This window comes from Malaclemys terrapin, chromosome 3 (genome assembly GCF_027887155.1).
Source record: "Malaclemys terrapin pileata isolate rMalTer1 chromosome 3, rMalTer1.hap1, whole genome shotgun sequence".
In the NCBI taxonomy this organism is placed as follows: Eukaryota; Metazoa; Chordata; order Testudines; family Emydidae; genus Malaclemys; species Malaclemys terrapin.
This window is the reverse complement of record NC_071507.1, coordinates 178,648,209-178,669,773: the sequence shown is the minus strand read 5'-3', so window position 1 is coordinate 178,669,773 and position 21,565 is coordinate 178,648,209. Positions and strand designations below refer to the sequence as shown.

The 21,565-nt window shown below is 41.5% G+C and overlaps 1 protein-coding gene across 1 annotated transcript in view; it reads left to right on the top strand.

Annotated features, from left to right (window-relative positions):
- NOL10 (nucleolar protein 10) overlaps positions 1–21,565 on the top strand; it is a 75,285-nt gene that overhangs the window by 22,689 nt on the left and 31,031 nt on the right. The window contains exon 13 of the mRNA XM_054023067.1: positions 3,328–3,380. Coding sequence (XP_053879042.1) covers positions 3,328–3,380 — 53 coding nt within the window. The remainder of the gene's footprint in view (positions 1–3,327; positions 3,381–21,565) is intronic.

Sequence of the window (21,565 nt, the reverse complement as noted above, 5' to 3'; positions counted from 1 at the left end):
GTGGACTACAGCCCACTTCTTCGGATGCATACAGAGTGGAATAAATCTCCTCAATATTTATTCCACTCTGTATGCATCCGAAGAAGTGGGCTGTAGTCCACGAAAGCTTATGCTCTAATAAATTTGTTAGTCTCGAAGGTGCCACAAGTACTCCTGTTCTTTTTACCAAGTATACAGTGCTGAGTCCAGAATGGGGAGCGGCAAGGAGTGTCTGTCCATCCCCTCAGAAAATGTCCCCACTGACTCCATGCCAATGCCTATACTGGTCCTGCAGCCTCTGCCCAGTTCCTCAGTCTGCACCTCCAAAACTGACACCTGCCTCTCCATGGGGAGGACTCTTGTGGCGGGAGAACCAGGTTGTTTTGGACAGCAGAGACAGACAATGAGAAGATAGCAGGGAGAGAAGGGATTAACATGCGACAAGTGCATTCTGTGGCCAGGGTAATTGTTGCTAGGGAGCCAGAGGCAGTGGAAAGGGAGACCTGGACTGTGGTACATGGGGATGCTAAGAAATTATTTTTTTTAATAAAAACAAGGAAATTAAATGTCCCCAACATCCATCATCTCAGAATTAAGATTGCCTAGTGGTGCCTTTTACCTTTCTGGAACGTGGAGAGTGGCTAAACTTCTGAAAACCAAGAAATAGAGTTACAGTAATGCGAACTTCTGAAAACTAGGAAGCAGAGTTAAGGTGCAGTCTATTACCATCTTAACTCTGACCTTGGAGTGATGCTCCAGCGTGCCCATAACATGCCCACTAGCAATCTGCCTTTGCAGTTAGTGCAGAACACTCAGGGAACAGGGCACTTGATTACTGTAGCACAGAGTTTAATACCTTATGTTTGCTAAGGCAAAACTTGTATTCAGGTGAGGGGTACTAGCCAGGAGCTACCTATACCTGCCCTGCACTCAAACACAGCCTCCTCCACAGACACAAGAAGAAACTTGCTAAATTGTACAACCCCTTCGCCCTTATGCACAGGAGTCCATCAAACACTGTACTTTCATTTACGTTCCCGGGGTGCCTTGGAGAGAGGCTCAGATCACTCCTTCTGTATATCTCCTTATATCACAACCACAGTTTTGCCAAGCTGCTCAGCTAATCCCTCCACCACTCGATACAACTACACATAACACAGTGAAGGCAGCTGGAATGCATGCAGATAATTCCCAGTCATCTCGGGGGTGGGGGTGCAGAGTTAAGGTTGTGTTGGTATGTACCTTATCTGTACTTCCTGGTTTTCAGAGGTTTAAATTCAGCCATTCGCCACATATTTGGAGGGCATGAGGCACCACTGGCCACCCTTAACTCTGCATTATCTAAGTTGTGTTAACTAAGTTTTTGGGTGTATAATATTGATTGAGTCATAATCATATTTCCATTGAGTAGAAGTCTCTCTGCCCCATCTGCTTCTGTTCATTGTAAGTTTCTAAAGAACTTGTTTTTTTTCAAACAGGCTCCATATTAATACTTCCCATTGAAAAGAGAGTTCTTTCTTATTCCAGTCTGTGAAATTTCTTGCATATAAGAAGATTAGTCTGGTCTGTGGTTTGATAGGTGTGTCTCTGTTCTCATGAAGGATGGTCAAGGCTAACAAGCTGAGACAGCAGAAACATGAATAGAAGACTTCTTTGATCAAGACTCTCCTTTTCTATTTCTCAAATTTCCCCTGTAGCACACACCCAGGTACTGTCCCTGAGACTGTTTCCTCCTCTAATTGTTGGTGGAAGCTTCCCAAAGATGCTTACCTTTACTGTCTTCTTTGAAGCATTAGGCATAATTGGTAAACTGCTTCTACCGTTCTGTCTTTGGGATTTTCCCTGTTCACTGAATGAACTGTTTTTCCTTTTCTAGTGGCAGTGAAATGCTAATGCTCCAAGGCACTGTTAATCCATGAAATCTACCATAAATCTTTCTGATTTTGTTTAGGTTGCCCGTAAACTTTTCTGGGCTTGGTTTTTAACCTTGCTACTGTGACTCTCTTGGTGTGCCAGAAATATTCAGCCCTTTTTCCATCTTCTAGAGTCTAACTGTATTGTGTATTTTTAATAAAGGGATTGGCTGGAAGGGATTATCCAACCCATAGTAATTGTGTGCCTCTATTTGGGTATACATTCTCCCCTCTGGCTACATGATGATTGACCCCATTATTCATAGTCTCAGTGGAATCTTTTAGAACATTTTTAGGTCAGAAAGTTATCTAAATTGATTGATTTTCCACACTCCCCCCTTCATGCTTTTGCTTATTTGTATTATTTAAAGGTCATTTACTTAGGAAAGTCAAGTGACAAATGCAGAAATATATTCTGAATGTCCTTACTGACCTGTTTTGTGGGGGGAAGTATTGCATATCATTTGTCACATCAAACTTGCACAAAGCCTGTTGCCAGTTCTGGGTTTGCTTAGATTTAATAATACTTGCCAGGTGTACCTCACTTCTCGTCTTCAAAGCATTTCAGTCTGCACAATACCTCTGTATGGGTAGGTATTTTCCATTTTAAAGTAGCACAAATTGATGTACAGCAGTAAACTGGCTTGTTCAACAACAACAACAACAACAACATAAATGCAATTGCCATCTGAGTCACGAGATCCTGGCTCCCACTTCTGTACTTAGACCATACCTCTGATTCCCAGAATGATGTATTCTGGATCATCACCAATACTGTAAATGGCAGTTGCTTCACTGAGACGGTCTATCGATCCCCAAGTAACAGGAAGCTAAAAATTGCTATAGATGAGGACCCTATCAACGTGAGGGAAATTTTTTCAAAAATTTCACTCCAGAATTAACATTGTTTCATCTCCACTTGTGTTGGCCACCATGTTAAGCACAGTATTAATTAGACGCCCTCTGAGCAGAGTGAGAGGACAGTAGCAGCACCTGGCAGCCCACATACAATAGGGTTCATAACAGTGCTCACATCGGTGGAGATGAACCAGTATTAGCAATAGTGGGATTTTTTTAAATAGGACAATGAGGCAGGGACAAGCAACTTACTTGGGGCGCAGTTGACAGGTTTTATTTAAGTCCTAATCAGTTCTGTTTAGATATGCTGTAGTTAGCACTATTTTTTTCTCAAAGATCTTTCATGTTTACTCAGATTGCTATTCTAATAACTGTTCCTTTTTAGTCTTATTTTAATAAAATCTGCAGTTAAATTCTTTTTTCCTAAAGTCCTGTAAAGACAATGGACTTGATGTACAAATCTGCTCTGTACTGAATAAGACCTATTTTCTTCAAACACTTCTAAATAAAATAATAAAATAGATAAGCTAGTCTCTTCTGGCCATTGTTTACACCATGTAATTGTGTCGCTCTTTAGGAATGCTGCTGACGGCCAATGAAGACCCTAAAATGAACATCTACTACATTCCAGTAAGTAATGCAAATAAGTTTGGCCCTGCTAGAAATATTTATGAAATATTGTTTTTAAAACTGTCAGCACTTTAATGTAGCACATTATCTTGTCAAATTGTTCTGTAGTAAATTTTGCATGCACACTGAATTCATTCTGGAAATCTATAAATAAGGCTTCTAGGCATGTGTAATAATTTGTAACTAAAATCTATTGCTTCATCTCCTGCTAAACTAGGTATTGGAAACAAAATGTGGTGTATTTATATTACATCATTATTTTATTGAAAATCAGCCCTGAAGCTTGCCACACTCTTAACAATTCCTAAATTGACTAGTGGCAGTGGGAAATCCAGTCAGAGCCCGAGAGAGAAAATCTGCATATTGTCTATCAACTTGTTAAAATAGATTATTAAATATAAAATGTGGAGCTTACCATCAAGGTATAAATTGTCTTCTGAAATAATTACCCTAGCATCATAGTACAGCTATAGGCACTATAGCCCTGGCCGCTGCTTTCTCGGCCATTTTAATGTTGATGGCAGTTCTTAGCACCTGGTTACCCAATGTCCTATTTGAATTGGAGCTTTTGATTTCAGAAATTTAAATATATATCATCAATCTTGAGGTATATTTTAGCCAGGCTTCTACCCAATCTCCAGTTGCTCACATACAGCTACACCTGCATTTTAGTCTAACAGATGCATGTTTGGACTTTTTAAAGTGTGTGCACATGTCTTTATCTCTGCAGGGTTCAGGTGCAAATATACATGTGAGCAATTTTACACACACAAAGGGACGCCACCTCTGAAAATAGATAGGCCTTTCACCAATCATTATATTCATGTTGGCTCTAGATCATGTATTTAAACCAAAAATGTTGGTATAGCTGAGCACAGATAGGGCCACAAAGCCTTTTCAACAATCTGGCAATGCTGCCCTTTCACAAATCTGACTTGCTCTACAGATTGGCTCCTTAATTATCATTGTTCATTTCATAATTTGTTCCTTCTGAGTCCAGCATGTAGTGTGAAAGTTTTCTGTGGTAGCTTATGAGTTATTGCAAAGTTCTATCTTTAGGAAGATTGAAACATTTTTAACATAACTTCAATCTAGTGTCCTGTCGGTGTTTTCAGTTCAATTGAACAATTTAGTGACTGTACTGCTTGTCTCTAAAACAGCTTGAAAAATCCTGAATATGTTGCAGAATCTTTTTTGTGCATGTTATGAATGTCGCATGTGCTTTACAGATGTAGTAACTTACCTATGTTCTGTTTTGATGGTGCTGGGTTTTGCAGTGACAAATCCAATGTTGTTTCATAATGAAAACATTGCATGTATGCCGCCTTTTTCACGGACAGGCATGCTGTGTTACAAAATGCTATATTAAGACTTATTTTGGCTAATTTCCTTTCCAATGAGTATACTTGTATAAATTGTAAAACAACTAAAAAGAGAATCCATTTTGTCCATCTCAAAAGTCTGACGTTTTTAAAATCCTTCTAGGGCTGTTGAATTTACAGTGTTTCTGAATGCAACATTTTGCATTATATTTTAGATATATCTGAGAAATTTCAGAGTAGCAGCCATGTTAGTCTGTATCCGCAAAACAAACAGGAGTACTTGTGGCACCTTAGAGACTAACAAATTTATTAGAGCATAAGCTTTTGTGGGGCATCCGAAGAAGTGGGCTGTAGCCCACGAAAGCTTATGCGCTAATAAATTTGTTAATCTCTAAGATGCCACAAGTACTCCTGTTCTTTTTATCTGAGAAATGTAAATCATGCATAGCCAGATGTTCCCTAGTGTCGTAGCATATGTACTTGTGTAGAGCACATATTATTCCAGTTACAGTCAGCATTTGCCTAGGTTCAAAATTTTCTCCTTTTCCCCCATTTTCTTCATTTTTCTTCATACTTTCTGGCATCCTGAGTGATGTGATGGTTCCCTTGCAGAGAGACAAAAATTGCTTTACCCTGTGGCTACTCTGAGCAGATCTTAACCTCCAAGACCCAGCAACTTGCTGTTCTAACTAGTCCAATTTTCCACAGGCAAGTTTTCTGACTATTCTGGGATTGGTTTGAGCCAGGATTCAATTTTACCAACAAAGAAGGGCTTAATTTATTTATTTGCTGCAAGTTAGGCATGAATACTGCTTCAGATGTCCTGTCTTTTTGAGATGCAAACAAGAGCTGATTTATTATCCTTTAGTTTCACAACCAAATAAATGCCAGCAGAAAGGGCTTACTAATGTACAAGGCAATGTTCCTTCAGAACCTTTGGGGATAGTTTAATGTGCCACACTCAAATAGAATCTGTTCAACTGATCCTGTCTCTTAATTATTTAGCGTGTGCATAGTCGTCTAGCCAAGCGATGGCATCTTCAGTTGCGTGATGCAGTCCTTCTAGGGCAGTGCTGAACCTTGGCAGCAGGCATTCATCGACAATGTGCGTCATAGTCTGTGTTGCGCCGCAGCTGCACAAAGGGCTGTCACGAAGGCCCCAGCGATACTGGTTGGTTGCACAGAGACCTTGCCCGGTCCGGAACCTGTTCAACAGGGACCATTGGCGACAGGGCAGGTCAGAACCAGGCAGGCAGATTGTGGGGTCGGCGATGAGGGACTGGTTGGGGATTATAATAGATATCCATTCCTATCGCCAGAGTGTTTCCACCCGAACATCCTGGCGTGGCGGATGAGACCATAATGGGCAACGTGACAGCAAACATGCAGCTGGTGATTTTAAAAGGTCATTGTGCAGTGGGAGGTTTGGTTTGGCATGTGCTTTCTCCAGTAACTTGCCAGTGGCAACCTCTCGTCTGATATGAGGAGGAGCAATATTGCTCGGAACTGGAAGCCATAGAAGTGGAGTTGGACGCAAGGTGCTGGAGATGATGTGCATGGTGGCATGTATCCACGAGTTTGATGTGTGAGGCTCGACTCCAAACTGGTGCGCAGTACTCCACCACCAAATAAGAGGTGGCAAGAGCTGACATCCACAAAGTTGGAGCAGGGGCACCCCATGACTAACCTATCAGTTTGCTCAGATGGTTGTTTCATGTCTTAACTTTAGCTGCTGTTGTCTTCAGGTGTCTCTTAATGCCCTATTGTACTAGTAACAATTTAAGCTTTTTGAAGCCTGCATAGTGGAACAGCTACAGGCAGCTGTTTTGGTGATGGTCAGGGAGCATTTGAAGGGACTCTGTCTGAGAGGTTCATCTGTGTAATGCTTTGGTGCTATGCCTGCAACTGTTAAAGCAAATTTAATGTTCAGGGAACAGACAGAATAGACAAACAATGTTATGGAGAGACTCTGGCATCTCCATTCTGAAGGCTAAAACTAGATTTTTGACTGTACTGCTAATTTTAAGATTTAGGAGTTGCAGAGATAGTTATGGAAATACCTATAAATAACCCAGTATGCCTCAACCTTTAGCGCAAAGTTCATTACTAATTGGGCAAGGTATCTGAGATAGAAGAGTTTGTTGCACTGCACTACTTAACAATGAAAATTAGGGCTCACTTGTGCCATATAGGCACATACCTATTTTGTGGGGAAAGGGGATAACATTAGGGCCAACTTTCTAAACATACAAAGCCGAACACCCTTGCCCACACCTCGCCACGCCCTGAGGCCCCGCCCCTGCTCACTCCATCCCCTCTCCCTTTGTCGCTTGCTCTTCCCCACCCTCATTCACTTTCACTGGGCTGGGCAGGGGGTTGGGATGTGGGAGGGAGTGAAGGTTCCAACTTGGGGTGTGGGATCTGGGGTGAGGCAAGGGATGAGGGGTTTGGGGTGCAGGAGGGGGCTCAGGGCTGGGGCAGGAGCTTGGGGTGCAGGAGAGGGTGCGGGCTTCGGGAGGCACTTAACTTAGGCTGCTCTCAGAAGTGGCCGGCATGTCCGGCTGTTAGGCGGAGTCATCAGAGGGATCTGCATGCTGCCTGCGCCTGCAGGCGCCACCGTTGCAGCTCTCATTGGTCATGGTTCCTGGCCAATGGGAGCTGCAGAGCCGGTGCTCGGGGCGGGGGCAGCGCACGGAGCCCCCTTGCTATCCCTGCACCTAAGAGCCAGACATGTCATTGCTTCCGGGAGCCGCATGGAGCCAGGGCAGGCAGGAAGCCTGTGTTAGCCCTGCTTTACTGCTGACCAGCCTTTTAGCGGTCCAGTCAGCAGTGCCGACCAGAGCCGCTAGGGTCCCATTTTGACCGGGCTTTACATTCTAAACCAGACACCTGGCAACCCTAGATAACATTTAGTCATGTCCCAAAGGGAGCACAGAGGCAGGATGCTTTCAGGAGCTCCCTGGTACACGAGCGCATAGATGCTGCTACACTCAGATATGTAGCGGGGATAGTCATGGATATACCCCATCGCCACCCCTTTTGGGGTGCAGCATCTACCCCCAGAATAGTTGTAAGGGAGCAGTGCCTGGGCCCAGAGACTGCAGTTCTGTCAAGGCCTTGTGCAGACCTTTTAATGGTTCCTTACTCCCTCCCTGCACTGCATAAAGGCCAAGTGGAATTTGGCCCTTGATGAGATGTTTTAGTTTTATTTGGCTTATATGTCAAAGGGCCTGGCCTAGAAATTCCATTCTTGTTTTATTCTGTTGGCCTTAATGAGGGCAAGTGCCTCTGAAGTGTATTGGGCAGTTTGGCAGCAGCTTAATAGTTACCTACAGCTTATGCAAACATTCAGAATCTGCATCCCATCAGCCGGGATGTGTGCCTCAGGAAGCTGGAAATCAAAGGTATGTGGGCTTTGGGATATTTGAAGGCTATTGATGTTAAAAGTGTGCACTGAGCCAGTAGTGTACCCAGAGACTGCTGCCAGGGAAATGAGGAGGAAAAACTCCGTCAGGGCAGGGAGGTCCAATGGACTGAGATCTGAAATCGGAAACAGGAACTCTTTTGCTCTAATTGCAGCTGTCAGATAAATTGATTCATAGGTTTTAAGGCCCGAAAGGACCATTGTGATCCTCTAGTCTAGTCTGTCCTCCACTTATGTAATGCCATCTGTTCAAGGATTTCAGAACCCCTGATATAAGTATTTGAGAGTCTTAAATTATCATTGAGGTATAAAAGCTTTCGTATCGACATTTAAAAATGAGATGTTGAAATTGAGTCTCTGAAAGGTCATATGATGAGTACATAGGGACAACCAGGGTTAGAATCCAGGTCTGTGTGTGTTTCCACCTACAAATTATGGATATAAGATTGCTGACATGTAAATCGTCAGGGCAGCTCTGTGAGGCAGATGTTTTACCATTGAAAATGGGAAGCTCTATATCAGGGGTAGGCAACCTATGACACGCGTGCCAAAGGCGGCAAGCGAGCTGATTTTCAGTGGTACTCACACTGCCCAGGGTCCTGGCCCCCGGTCCAGGGGGCTCTGCATTTGAATTTAAAGTTAAATGAAGCTTCTTAAACGTTTTAAAAACCCTATTTACTTTACATACAACAATAGTTTAGTTATATATTATAGACTTATAGAAAGAGACCTTCTAAAAACGTTAAAATGTATTACTGGCACGTGAAACCTTAAATTAGAGTGAATAAATGAAGACTCGGCACACCACTTCTGAAAGGTTGCCGACCCCTGCTCTGTATTATGGAGGGATAACAATCGCACCACATTTGAGGTTTTGACCAGTTTTCTGTTTAACACAGTCTTTACTCCTTGATGTTGCTAAAATTACATTAATCCACCTGCAGCTTCTTGTGTGGTGTAATAAAATGACTGTGTGACTATATCATTCTCCAGCTGCTAGCTCAGAGCAGTCATAATACTGCTACAGCTCCTGGAGATTGTCATTTCAGTTCTGGAGCCAAAGGTCCTGGATTCCCATCCCGGCTGGTGACTGTGTTATACGGGTGAAATATGTGGGATGTTCTCAGTATTCTTCCATTTCATAAGTTTTGTTTTGTAAGGTTTTGGAGCAATTGTATAAGGCTTGTCTTAGCTGACAATTTGAAAAAATCAGTGTGTTGTACATTTAAAAAAAGGTCTTAATGTTTTCGTACCTTGAAACTGAAGCAGCTGTGCAGATGCTAATCTGACAGATGCCTGCCTACATCATAAGTTAGTGCTGAATGGTTAATTGAGATCAGAAATCCAGTTACAAATATCCTGGAGTCCCTGTAAGGAGGAACAGTTCATTCATAAATTCTAAGGTCAGAAGGGACCATTGTGATAATCTAGTCTGACCTTCTGTATAATACAGGCCATAGAACTTCCCCAAAATAATTCCTAGAGCAGATCTTTTAGAAAAACATCTAGTCTTGATTTAAAAATTGTCAGGGATAGACACTCCTCCACAACCCTTAGTAAACTGTTCCAATTAATTACAGTTAATTACTGTCACCTTTAAAAAATTTGCCTTATTTCCAGTCTGAAGTTTTCAACTTCTGGCCATTGGGTTGTGTTGTACCATTCTCTGCTAGATTGAAGAGTCCAATACTAAATATTTGTTTCCCATGTAGGTACTTACAGACTATAATCATGTCACTCCTTAATCTTCTCTTTGTTAAAATAAATAGACTCAAGGAGCTCAATCAGTATAAGGCATGTTTTCTAATTGTTTAATCATTCTCCTGGCTCTCCTCTGAATCCTCGCCAATTTTTCAACATCCTTCTTGAATTGTGGGCATTGGAACTGGACACCGTATTCCAGCAGTGGTTGCACCAGTGCCAAATGCAGAGGTAAAATAACCTCTCTACCCCTACTCCTGTTTATGCATTCCAGCTCTGCCCTTTGCTTCCCCTCCCTTCCACTCCCCTCCAATAGCTAGATTTCACGGTGGAGATCTGATTTCATGGTCCGTGACGCGTTTTTCACAGCCCTGAATTTGGTAGGGCTCTAGCAATTATATTGCTCCTGGTGGTCTGATCTATGAACCAAGCTCATTTATGTGTTGAGGTCAAGGCTGAAGTAGTCTGTGCAGGTGCAAAGTATTGTGCCTCTTTGATGCTATGGAACAGGTTCCTGCAAGTTATCTCTGCTGAACAAAGTGCTAAGGAAGGCAAGGGGCTGAAGCTGTTTAATACTGATGCCTCGAAACTGGATACACTGACGAACGCAATCCTTGCTTAAGTATCTCGAGGTAGACTGACTCTCATGTCCCAGACTCAAAGACAACTGATGTGGGGTTACATACTTATACCAAATCTGGAAACTCTAGTGTATTGGTTTGGTTGTTAAAAGAGGAGGGTGGAATTTTTCTAAATTAAAAGTGTCTGCTTTAGAAGTTGTTGACTTTCCTAAAGTCTTGGCATACTGCCACATAGACTGGCTTCTCTGACTGGAAGCAGTTTAGCTTCTGGTGCAAGGAAGAGACATTAGTCTCTAAAACTTCCTAGAACATCTTTGACTTTCAGGTGGCTTTGGAAAATAACTTGCTTCCTTAGCCCTTTCCTTGTTCAGGGCTGTTGTCCTACATGAAACTTGAAAATGCTTCAAGATCAGCTTGTGGGGATTTTGCCCCTTGATGATTCATTTCTTCCAAGCAGTATCTTTAAAAGGTTCTGGTTGAAAGCTTTGGCCTTGAGCTGTGCTAGGAACCATCTTGGTTCGCTTTCTCTCTGTCCCTTTGTCAGTCTTGATCAGAGCTGCTGTCTCTCTCCAAAGGGCCAGCTCTTACCACAGCCGCCTGATGCCTTTCCATTTTGTTCTCTGACTCAAGGCCTTTCTCTGCTTCCCTACAGGCGGGGTGGCCATGGTGGCAATCTCCTGCCTCTTGGCTGTTGGTTGCTAGGTGCGAGTCTCCTGGCGATTGAGGTTACCATTGTCTTTCAGGATCCTCTGTTGATATGGGTTGGTTTCAGCCAGTCCTTAAGGACCCATTCATATCACCCTAGGCAGTTGAATGACCTAAACACCTCATGTCTCCCACTGTGGTCCAGGTGCATTCTAAGTACTGTTGTGCACCCACTGGATAGTCACGTAAATCACTGTGGTGCATACCATTCATAAAAATGTTATGGAAAATTCCTGCCTCATCACCATTTAGTGCTGACAAAGATGTTTTGGGAGCCTCGGGCTAAAGGGTGGTGGCATTAGAAACACAAATTTTTTTAGTATTAAGAAAATCACTTCTTATTAAAAACTAAAGAGTAACTTGTTTTAAGACTTGGTATATCATCCTCTTTAAAGTATTTGATTGTTGTGTAAACTTGAAAATAAGTTCTATCCATATCATCCTGATATCTTAAACATGAGTTTGAGCAAATACACTATGAAATGAGTTTTAGGTGAACAATATGTGGCCTGTCTTACAGTATGTTAACAGGTTTAACACACACACAAAAATTGTTTGTCTATGCAGACGGAAGTGTGAGCTTCCTATCTTTAACCTGAAGGTTTTCAGGCTGAAAAGTAGCACATTCCCAACAAAGGAAATCCTCTATTTTCCGTCAGCATCAATTGGTTCAGAAGAATCACACCCTTGTAAGCATAAATACCAAAAGCATCAATGTGTGAGATTCAGAAAGCAATTTCCTGGTCATCCTGTGGAATCTTTTTGGTGGTGTTCAGCTAAAATCATGTGAATGCATTATGAAAGTATATGAAGCTTTCATATTCCTATTATATCTAATACATGATAATCCAATAATTAATTGTCCATGTTAAATTGACACTACTACACTGACTCATGACCATAAGTAGCCAGTCTAAATGCAGACTACACCAAACAGCTCAGGTAGCTTAGTTAAGCGGGACAACACTCCTTACAAAATACATTACACTATGGCCACTATTTTTTGTGCTCCAGTTTTTACATTCATAACAATTATTGAATATTATTATATCAAAAGTCCTTCAGACTGAATTCTAGACAATTAGCAAATTTTACTGTAACTGGTAAGGAAAAAGCAAGTGTCTTCAGTCATCCTATGAGTTAGAAGGGACCAGTAATGTGGTTATCTACTTGCCCTCTTGTTTCCTGGTAGGCTAAATAGTCCAGGTAAGACCTCCCTTTATGAGTTAGATTGTATATCCATACATTCCTAGCTCTAATAATAATAGAGGTTAAAGAAGCCAACAAGATACTGCCCTTTTTGTTCATTAATCCTCTGCTGTGTAGCTCCCATTTTCTTCTGAGCTCTATTTGAGTCCTTAATTGCAGTGTTCTCTATCATTTCTCCAGCAGATTTGATATTCCAAGTTGTGCACAAATTTTCATTGCAGAGCACTCCTGCTTTTTGAAGGTTAAATAATGTGCATGAGAATTTTTGAATTGAACTGCAGACTCCACCTTTTGCTTGGTAGCTGGGAGGGGGCTTGAGACAGAAGTAAATTCTCTGCCACTTACATGGTATGTTTCCTTCACCACCATACATGCAGATGCTGATTTTCTGAGAGATTTTGTGGTGTGCTTCTAGAGGGGTGAAGCATAAAACTGAGAGGGGTATGGCCCCCGGAATAACTTCAGTAGTCCAGGAAGGCAGTCTGTCCCTGACTGCCTAGAAGCAGCAATACTACCCAGAATTCTGGCAGTGCTACATGCTGTGGCCCCACTCCCAGGCTTGTCTCAGACACCGACCCCACTTCACCCCCAGTGCGCTACAGCTTGTGTTGTGGAGCACTGTTACTGAGCTATTGCAGAGAAGAGAATTCCTTGGACAGTCTTTGTTGTAAAGTTTGGGTAGATGGGCAGTCGTTGACCTACAGATAGTGCCTGTACCCTGCCAATTGATTCTATGGGTCTGACTTAGTTGAATATCTTTTACATAAATGTGCAGAGAGTTTGTTTGCAAAGTATCAGAGGGGTAGCTGTATTAGTATGGATCTGTAAAAAGCGACAAAGAGTCCTGTGGCACCCTATAGACTAACAGAAGTATTGGAGCATAAGCTTCACCCAGGAAAGCTTATGCTCCAATACTTCTGTTAGTCTATAAGATGCCACAGGACTTTTTGTTTGCAAAGGAATCAGAAGTATAGGGACCTCTATTCTTGGGTTCTCATTTTAAAAATAAAAAAATGGTTCTTGGGTTTTTTTCCTTTTCCTTCTCTAAGGAGGCAGAAGATTTGAACCTCAAGCATCTCTTTAAAAGTTGCACTTGGTAGTTCAATGTATCTGACCTTGTACTCGATGTGTGTTTTTCTTTGTCATGTTTATGCAAATATAGAGACAGTGCAGTAATTTACTTAGCCCTGGCCAATGAAAGGGTGAAGGAAACCATCTGCAAGTATTTGAAGGATGTAATAATGATGGAGGGAGAGTTTAGGAACTGGTATTGTCTAGCAGTACATAAAAAAGAGTAACTGGATATTTGTCATGGTAGACTCCTTCTAATAAAACAAGCATTTGTGATTTTTCTCTGGAGGGTAACTTTAAATGTTTGTGCTGCTACCCACCCTCTACGTTGTTTCAACTCATATAGGTATCGGGTAGATTACTCTTTCCTGTGAGTAATTTATACAGATTATACTATTTTATAGTGTGTCTTACTGTTAAGCTAAATCCTTCCTCGGTTATGACTCCTCATACTTATAAACCAACAGTCACAGGGTTATGGGGATGTAAAGATGTGTTTCCGTTTCTAACGCTTAAAGCTGTGCGCTAAATACAATCAGCAGATGGATGAAAGCCAACATTAGGAATTACATATTTTATTTTCATATTGAAAACTGCTTTTATATTCAGAAAAGCTATTAAAAGAACTTATTGCAAATCATTAACTGGTCCCTAACTGAAACTCAGCTATGTACAGTTGCAGGAATAGACTTTTACATTTTATCAGTTTATGCTGGACATCTCTACATTATCTGAACAGATGAATTGGAGACCCCGACAGTTACCCTTCCTTCCCTGTGTATTATCAGGCAGGAGTTGAGAACTGATATGCCAGTCTTCCTTCCTTCAAAGCTTATAAGATAGGACATTGTGAGGGAAGAAATTAGATTGCCATGCCAATGACTTAGCACACACTTGCTCATCACCAGATTCCCAACTAACTTTTCAGTTACACAAGCTAGAAAACATACCACTAGACCTGGTATTCCTGATCCTTTGTCAGCTTTCTCACACACACCTCCCATTACTCCTAACCCCGCCCCACAGGATTCCCTTGAACACGGCCAACACTTCAGACTCCACAACAATACATAGACTAAACTTTTTTGATAAATTTAATTCCAGTGGAAAGTCTAATATACTTTAGAGTAGTCTCCTAAGGAAAGTGTCAAAACCCCTATTGCTCTAAATGACTTAAAACTGAGCTAGACAAGTCAGTGGACAATGCAGCACATGAAAAAAATTCTGTATTGTCAGGGCTAAGGACAAGATGACCTGATGGAGCTTTCCGTTTCTGGCTTCTAGAAATAATTCTAATTAGCAACTTTTATCAGTTGGCCTCTATAATACAATATAAACTAATACAAGCTGATTGAAATCAGTCTCTTGTGTTCCTTTCCTGTATTGTTTAGATTTTTACTGCTTCGAGTTGGGTTCTGAGCTACCCTTAGCCTTAATGTTGCTCTAAAAATACTCTTGTCATGGAATTCTTTTGTATTTTGAGATGACAGTCTAAAATTTAGAACAGCTTTAAAGAGTGGAATGTTGAAAGAAGCTTTTTTTAAAATAAATAGTGGAGGGTCTTCATTAAATGTGTTTTGCCGCAATCCGTGCCATGTTCTATCCCCTGGAATTTTAAAATACTGTTAGTGGAGAAAGATCTTTCAGAAAATTACGTATCAGCTGGGTTGCTGCACTTCATTATGAAGAACAATGGGATGAAATAGTCACAGAGGCTATGGAAGCGCAATGCTGACCAGGAAACAATAACACACAAGTTTCATGGATAATATTCTAAAGCCATCTGTGTATTTGCCAGCATTAAAAATGCAAACTGTGTCTTGGTATAGACATTACCATGCAGCTGGTGGGGTCAAGATAAATGAGACACACATTTGGGCCGGGAGGTGCTATCCGTGTGCTTCTAACATACTGTCTGAGCTTAGTATCCTGGGCACCCAAGGTTTTCTTCAGTACACTTGGAAAACAAGGTAAAAGTGCTCTGCCAATGTTCAAAGTTACTGGGTCAGATTCTCCAGTCTGCAAAGGCTTCTTTGCGTTAATTCAGCTGAAGGTAGCCACTGGAAACTTCCCACTGTAGGGGAACCCTCTGCAAGTATAAAGCTCCACTGTGTCCTGCACCAACAACAGCCCCTAGAGTAAGAAGGAGAGGGTATTGTGGGATTTGTGTTCCCACAGAATATTATAGTATATTTGTGTCTAAATAATATCAAACAGAAGGAAATAATTTTCTTAGTTAACCAAATTGCCCATGAAAAGAGGAAAACTAACACCAATTATTAGTCCTTAACATGAAAATTCTGTTCAGCACAGCAATCAGAAAATACACAGGATACAAATACCCTAGAGGTTGTAAAGCTTATGAAAAGTATTATTTATTTTTATGACTGTAGTGCCTAGGAGCTCTAGTCAGGGACCAGGACCCCATAGATTGTACAGTATGTAACACAAAGACAATATGGATCCAGAAAAGAGAATACAAGGAAACAATGAGACAGTATTGAGCAGCATGATGGGCCACATGCGTGGTCTCTACAAATTGTAAAATCATCCTTTTTAAAACATACAAATCTTGTGCTTCAAAATGACACTTATGAAACTTGTGTGCTTTTTTTAGACTAAAGTGCTTCTATTGATGCAAAGCCAGTGTGTCTCCTACTTAAGTTTAGCAATTTCATCTGCTAGGCTTTCCTGCTGTTGGTGTGTCATTATCAATTAGATAAATGGCTGTCAGCAAGAAGAAATTCAGAAGTAAGTAAATATAAATAGTTTTGTAGGTGCCAAATCCAATTGGAAATGGAATTTCTGCAAATTTCAAATGTGGTAATAAAAAAAGCTCATTTAGGGCAACTTATTTATCATAAGGTTTTATATTGGAATCCATTATCATAGTGTTAGTGCTTCCCAAGTTCATTAGACTGGATTAATGAAGGCTTTAGTGAGCCTTTGACTCTCCTTCCACTTCTGTTTGTGAGACTCTGCTTGAAGCTTGTGCTCAGGGTTTGTTTTTGTTTTAAGTCCACTGACAGCCTATACTCCAGTCAGCTTACTTGGGTACTCTCGCATACCTGTTCATGTAGCTGCATCTGCTGCACCGCAAGTGTGTGAAAGCACACACAGTCATAGGTGTGGCTGCAGGACATAGTGGTCTAGTAGGAGGATCTTCATTAGATCCAGCTCAGATGCTGCACTTAAGCAATCTGGGGATTGTGCAGAAGTAATAGTCTGGCATGCGGTAAAAGGAATGTTGAGTGTCACTAGCCCTGTCTGTTCCCACAGCCCTTCTTAGCTTCAACTGCTCAGTTGATCTAATGTAGAGCCACTGGGATTTTAGTTTCCTCTCCCCACCTCTCAGGTATGTCAGCTATATATCTACATAGATTTTCCCTTTCCCCGTCTTCATATCAAAATCTGAAAGGGATTATGGTGAAAACTTAAAATCCTGTTGATGGTCCCTTAAAGCCACTGCTGGTTATACTGAAAAGCAAGACATAAAAGATGAAAACTGAATCTGATACTATAGAAGGACGAAAGAGTTTTCAATGGACTTGCAGCTTCTGACAGCAATGGTGAATGTGGCCCCAATATGTTCCTCACAAATAGAGGAACTTTTAAAAACTTCTTTAGGGGAAAGAAAGATCTGTAAATCCAAACATAATGTAGGAAACAATGAAAGTGGTAGCAAGATGTTGGATGATAAAATACTAGAGACCAGGAACCAGAACCTAAAACTAAAAAGGTAAGACAATAAACAAAAAATGTCACCAACCAGGGCAAACGGGGTGACCACAAAAAGGAGAGAGCAGAGTTGGAGATGATAGAGCAGAGGTGGGCAAACTACGGCCCACGGGCCACATCCGGCCCACGGAACCGTCCTGCCCAACCCCTGAGCTCCTGGCCAGGGAGGCTAGCCCCCAGCCCCTCCCTCGCTGTCCTCCCGCAGCACGCGGCACTGCCAGCGCTCTGGCCCGCCGCTCCTGGTGGGCAGTATGGCTGGCTCCAGGAGGCGGGGCTGCGAGCTCCTGCTGCTCTGAGCAGCATGGTGTGGGGGGGAGAGTCCCGGGGGACAGTCAGGGGACAGGGAGCAGGGGGTTCTGGAGGTGGTGGTCAGGGGACGGGGAACAGGGGGGGTTGGATAGGTGTGGGAATCCCGGGGGGGGGGCTGTCAGGGGGCGGGGGTGTGGATAGGGGTCGGGGCAGTCGAGACAGGGAGCAGGGGGTGGTTGGATAGGGGGCAGGGTCCAAGGGGGCAGTTAGGGGAGGAGGGGTTAGTCAGGGGACAAGGAGTGGATGGGTTGGAGGTTCTGAGGGGGGCAGTCAGAGGGTGGGAGGGGGCCACACTGTTTGGGGAGGCACAGCCTTCCCTACCTGGCCCTCCATACAGTTTTGCAACACTGAGGTGGCCCTCGGGCCAAAAAATTTGCCTATCCCTGTGACAGAGGAACAAGAAGACTTTTTTTTTGTTTGTTTAATTAATGACTTTGTTACTATGGGGACACTTGAAGATCTGAAAAGACAGCTGTTAAAACAACTAATAAGAGCAGAATAAATGATGCATTAAAAGGAAGAAACAAAGGGAAATTGCCTCAAAAAGAGGCTTCTATTAATTTTATTTACCTTTTTTAAGGAGTGACTATCCTGTCTACTCTGAAAAACTATTACTTAAACTCTTAGTGATTCCTGTTCCTCAGGGCTGCTCCCACAGACGATGAGCAACACATCCATTATTTTAATCAGAATCCCAGAAGTCACCCACAGTATGTGAAGTTGGTCCTGTCAATGAATAACTGACTGCAAAACCCTGGCAGAGCACAGGATATGATGCATAAAACTGTAAAGTCAAACTGGCCAGGATTAACAAAAGTAATGGTTATTATCAGATAATACCAGAATGGGAAGATATTAAATATTACACACTACACTAAATCTGTACAAGTTCTTGCAGCAGTCTGTGTATCAACGTAGAAAATCTTTTTAATAAGAGTGTGGTGTTCTTTGACATGCTGAATAAGCAAAACAAAAAGTGGTGTATTGGCACAACTCTTGTAACACATTGTCCAGGTTTTCAGTATATGAATGTTTATGCATGGGGGAGATTTGCCGTGGGGTTAGGGAGAACATAGCAATGCCCACTGTCCCATCTTATTTGTTATGACTTTTGAGCTAGTGACACACTAACTTAAACTACAGGGAATGAACCTTTTGGTAGGGGAGAAAATTAAACTGGACCTACTTTATATACAAGTGACCTGTTACTCGCTTGTAAATCCTCAGAAGTCTGTCTCATATGCTGGACAGGGCATATCAAAGAATTATGGAAGTCAAGTTTTACTGTTTAATGTCAGAATATCTGCAGCAATGTCTTTGAGAATACCTTGTAAACTAATTAAGAGGTAGAAGGCTTAAGAATCACTTGGGAAAAAATAGTCTTCTAATGCAATTCCATCCTGAGATAGAAAACTAAATGGGCTGAATGGTGTCTAAACCAGAAGGTGGAAAGGATAGAGAGATAATTGGAGAGATGGGGTATGAAAGGCCCAACAAAAATGCTGCTATGTGCTTGTAGCCAATTTTAAATTTCTCATTTGACTGGGTGAGAGAGGGGAGCAAAGGATATGGATCCAAAAAAAATTGTGGTTTTCTGGGGGAAGGTGAAGTCTGATTTTCCCAAATGTAAAAAAATTGTAATTGGGTGCTAATGTCTGATCTGTGCCACCTGTTCTAAGAAAATAGAGTATGCAGGCACAGCAGGTCCATTTCCTTGAAGAGTAAGTTTGGTTCCCTTTCCTCAATATGATTTACAAATATTCTACCAAAAAGGGCTGCTAAGACACACTGGACATACTTGGGTCGAGATCCGAATTTGGAATTGTCCCCTCGTTTGTAATAGCAGGAAAGTTATGGGACCATCAGACCTAAGCTCACATGGGCTGAAAACCAGATGTGATATTGCTGCCAGTTGTATGCTGCAAAAAGTGAAATGTGGGATTCTCATCTGATTTCTTGTTTAAAACTGCATTCCAATATGCTCCTGGCTTACTAAAGAGAAGATGTGATTATGGTTATGGTGTTAAATCTCCCACATATTGAGTCTAATGAGAATGTGAGATGTTAAAAAATAGAAATTTATGGGAGAGAGACGTGGGGCCAATCCCACAAACCCTTATTCAGGCAGGTTACTGCATTAAACTAACTGGGAGTACTTGCCAAAGTAACAGTTTGCAGAGTTTGAGCTGGTTTTAGAGATTAAGTTGGAAAGAGCAGATTTGATAGAAATCAGAGACGAGCCTGTGGAAATCAAAGGTAGCAAATTACAGTTGATATCTGATTTTTATTTCTCCATGTGATTTTACAAAATTCTGAGCATGGATGTAACAAGTGTTGGATCTGGGCTATATATGAGATGCAGTCAGATATATGCTAACAAAGGCACAATATTCTTAGATGGTAGGCTTTTTTGGACAGGGACTGTTTCTTATGTGTCTATGTTGGAGATATCTCCTACTGGGACCCTTTGGGGCCTCTGGTTCCTTCTACATTGTAAATATAAATGAAGAATGGAAACATACATTTCACACTTTATTGGATTTTTGTAAAAATTACTGAGCAGCCTGACTCAGCAATGCCAAAAAGATAAGGTAGCAGAACAGAGAATTTAGAACTACAGATGTGTCAGAGTCTTGATGTCAATCATGATATGATTGCAGAGGTAGTCTTGACTGGAAAGGCTGATTTTGATCATTTATACCATAGATAAGGAGAGATGGGTTTATACAGATTATTATGAGATGGTTAAAAAATAATATTTGATGGAAAATGGATAAAAGACTAGTCCTTCTGATCATTGACTGTATCTGAAAACCGGAATGCTTTGACCAACAGTTTGGGCTTATTGCACTAAATGAGTAGAAGATGGTTTTGTCCTTCATTAAGGAGACATCTATACTTACCCACTGGTTCGGTGGCAAGCAATCGATCTGGGATAGATTTATCGCGTCTTGTCTAGATGTGATAAATCGATCCCAGAAGTGCTCGCCGTCGATGCCGGTAATCCTGCTCCGCGAGAGGAGTAGGTGGAGTCGACGGGGGAGCCTGCCTGCCGCGTGTGGACCCGCGGTAAGTACCTTTAAGTTCGAACTAAGATACTTCGACTTCAGCTACGTTATTCAAGTTCGAACTGGGGGCTTAGTGTGGACTCCGTTTTATAAATTAAAGTGGACTGTGTCCACAATGCAATTCTTCTTCTGAATTAATTGGCTAGTTAGTGCAAATTGGATAATTCACGTTGAAAGTTGGTTAAATTCATTTAAAAATTAAATTAATGTGGGAAAACTTTTGTGCAGTCTGTATTTTGGGTTAACATTTCAGTCCTCCCTCTGATATTCCACAGTGCATTGTTTCACACCAAGATCAGTCTGTCTTTTTACCTGTGCCCTCTACTGCCCTAGGGTCATGATAGCGTGATGTTACCTCCCTGTTTAAATGCTGGTGCACAACATTCTGTTCTTGGCTAGTAACTGTGTTAAAGTAAAAATGCCTTCTTCCTTCTCTTGCCTTTTCAATACAGATGATGGAAAATTGTTGCGCATTCAGATCGATACCTCTAATTTTAGGAAATAGAGAAGAAAGCATTAAAAATAGTACTCTTTATGTGAGTCATAATTAGTTACTCATGCAAGTGCATTGACTAAACTTGGTTGTGCAATTAGAGAACTAATTATGATGAAAATGCAATTGCACATTTAAATCGCCACCCATACCCTGAGGGTCACCCATTTGTTTCTCCTCCCTCATTTAGGCTTGCTATAGTCTCTCTGCAATTAAGGAGCACTATTGAAACCCGAAAGCATGTGCAAGTGTAATTATGTGCCCATTTAGACATACTTAACATTTTAACAAGTGCATTCTATTGAAAATTTAACAAGTAATTTTTTAATGTTAATTAAAAATATAGATACATTAAGACAAGTTTTGCATGAAAGTCCTAATCCAGTAAGCTCATATACCTGAATGGACTCTGTTGAAGTCACTGGGGCTCTGCATGGGTATATGAACTTGCACCATCAGAGTCTAAAGAATATATACCTTTCATATCTATTCTAGTCTGTCAGGCTAAATACACAGTAAAAACTGTACAAGAATCCACCTTTATTAGAGAACCTTCTCTTTTAA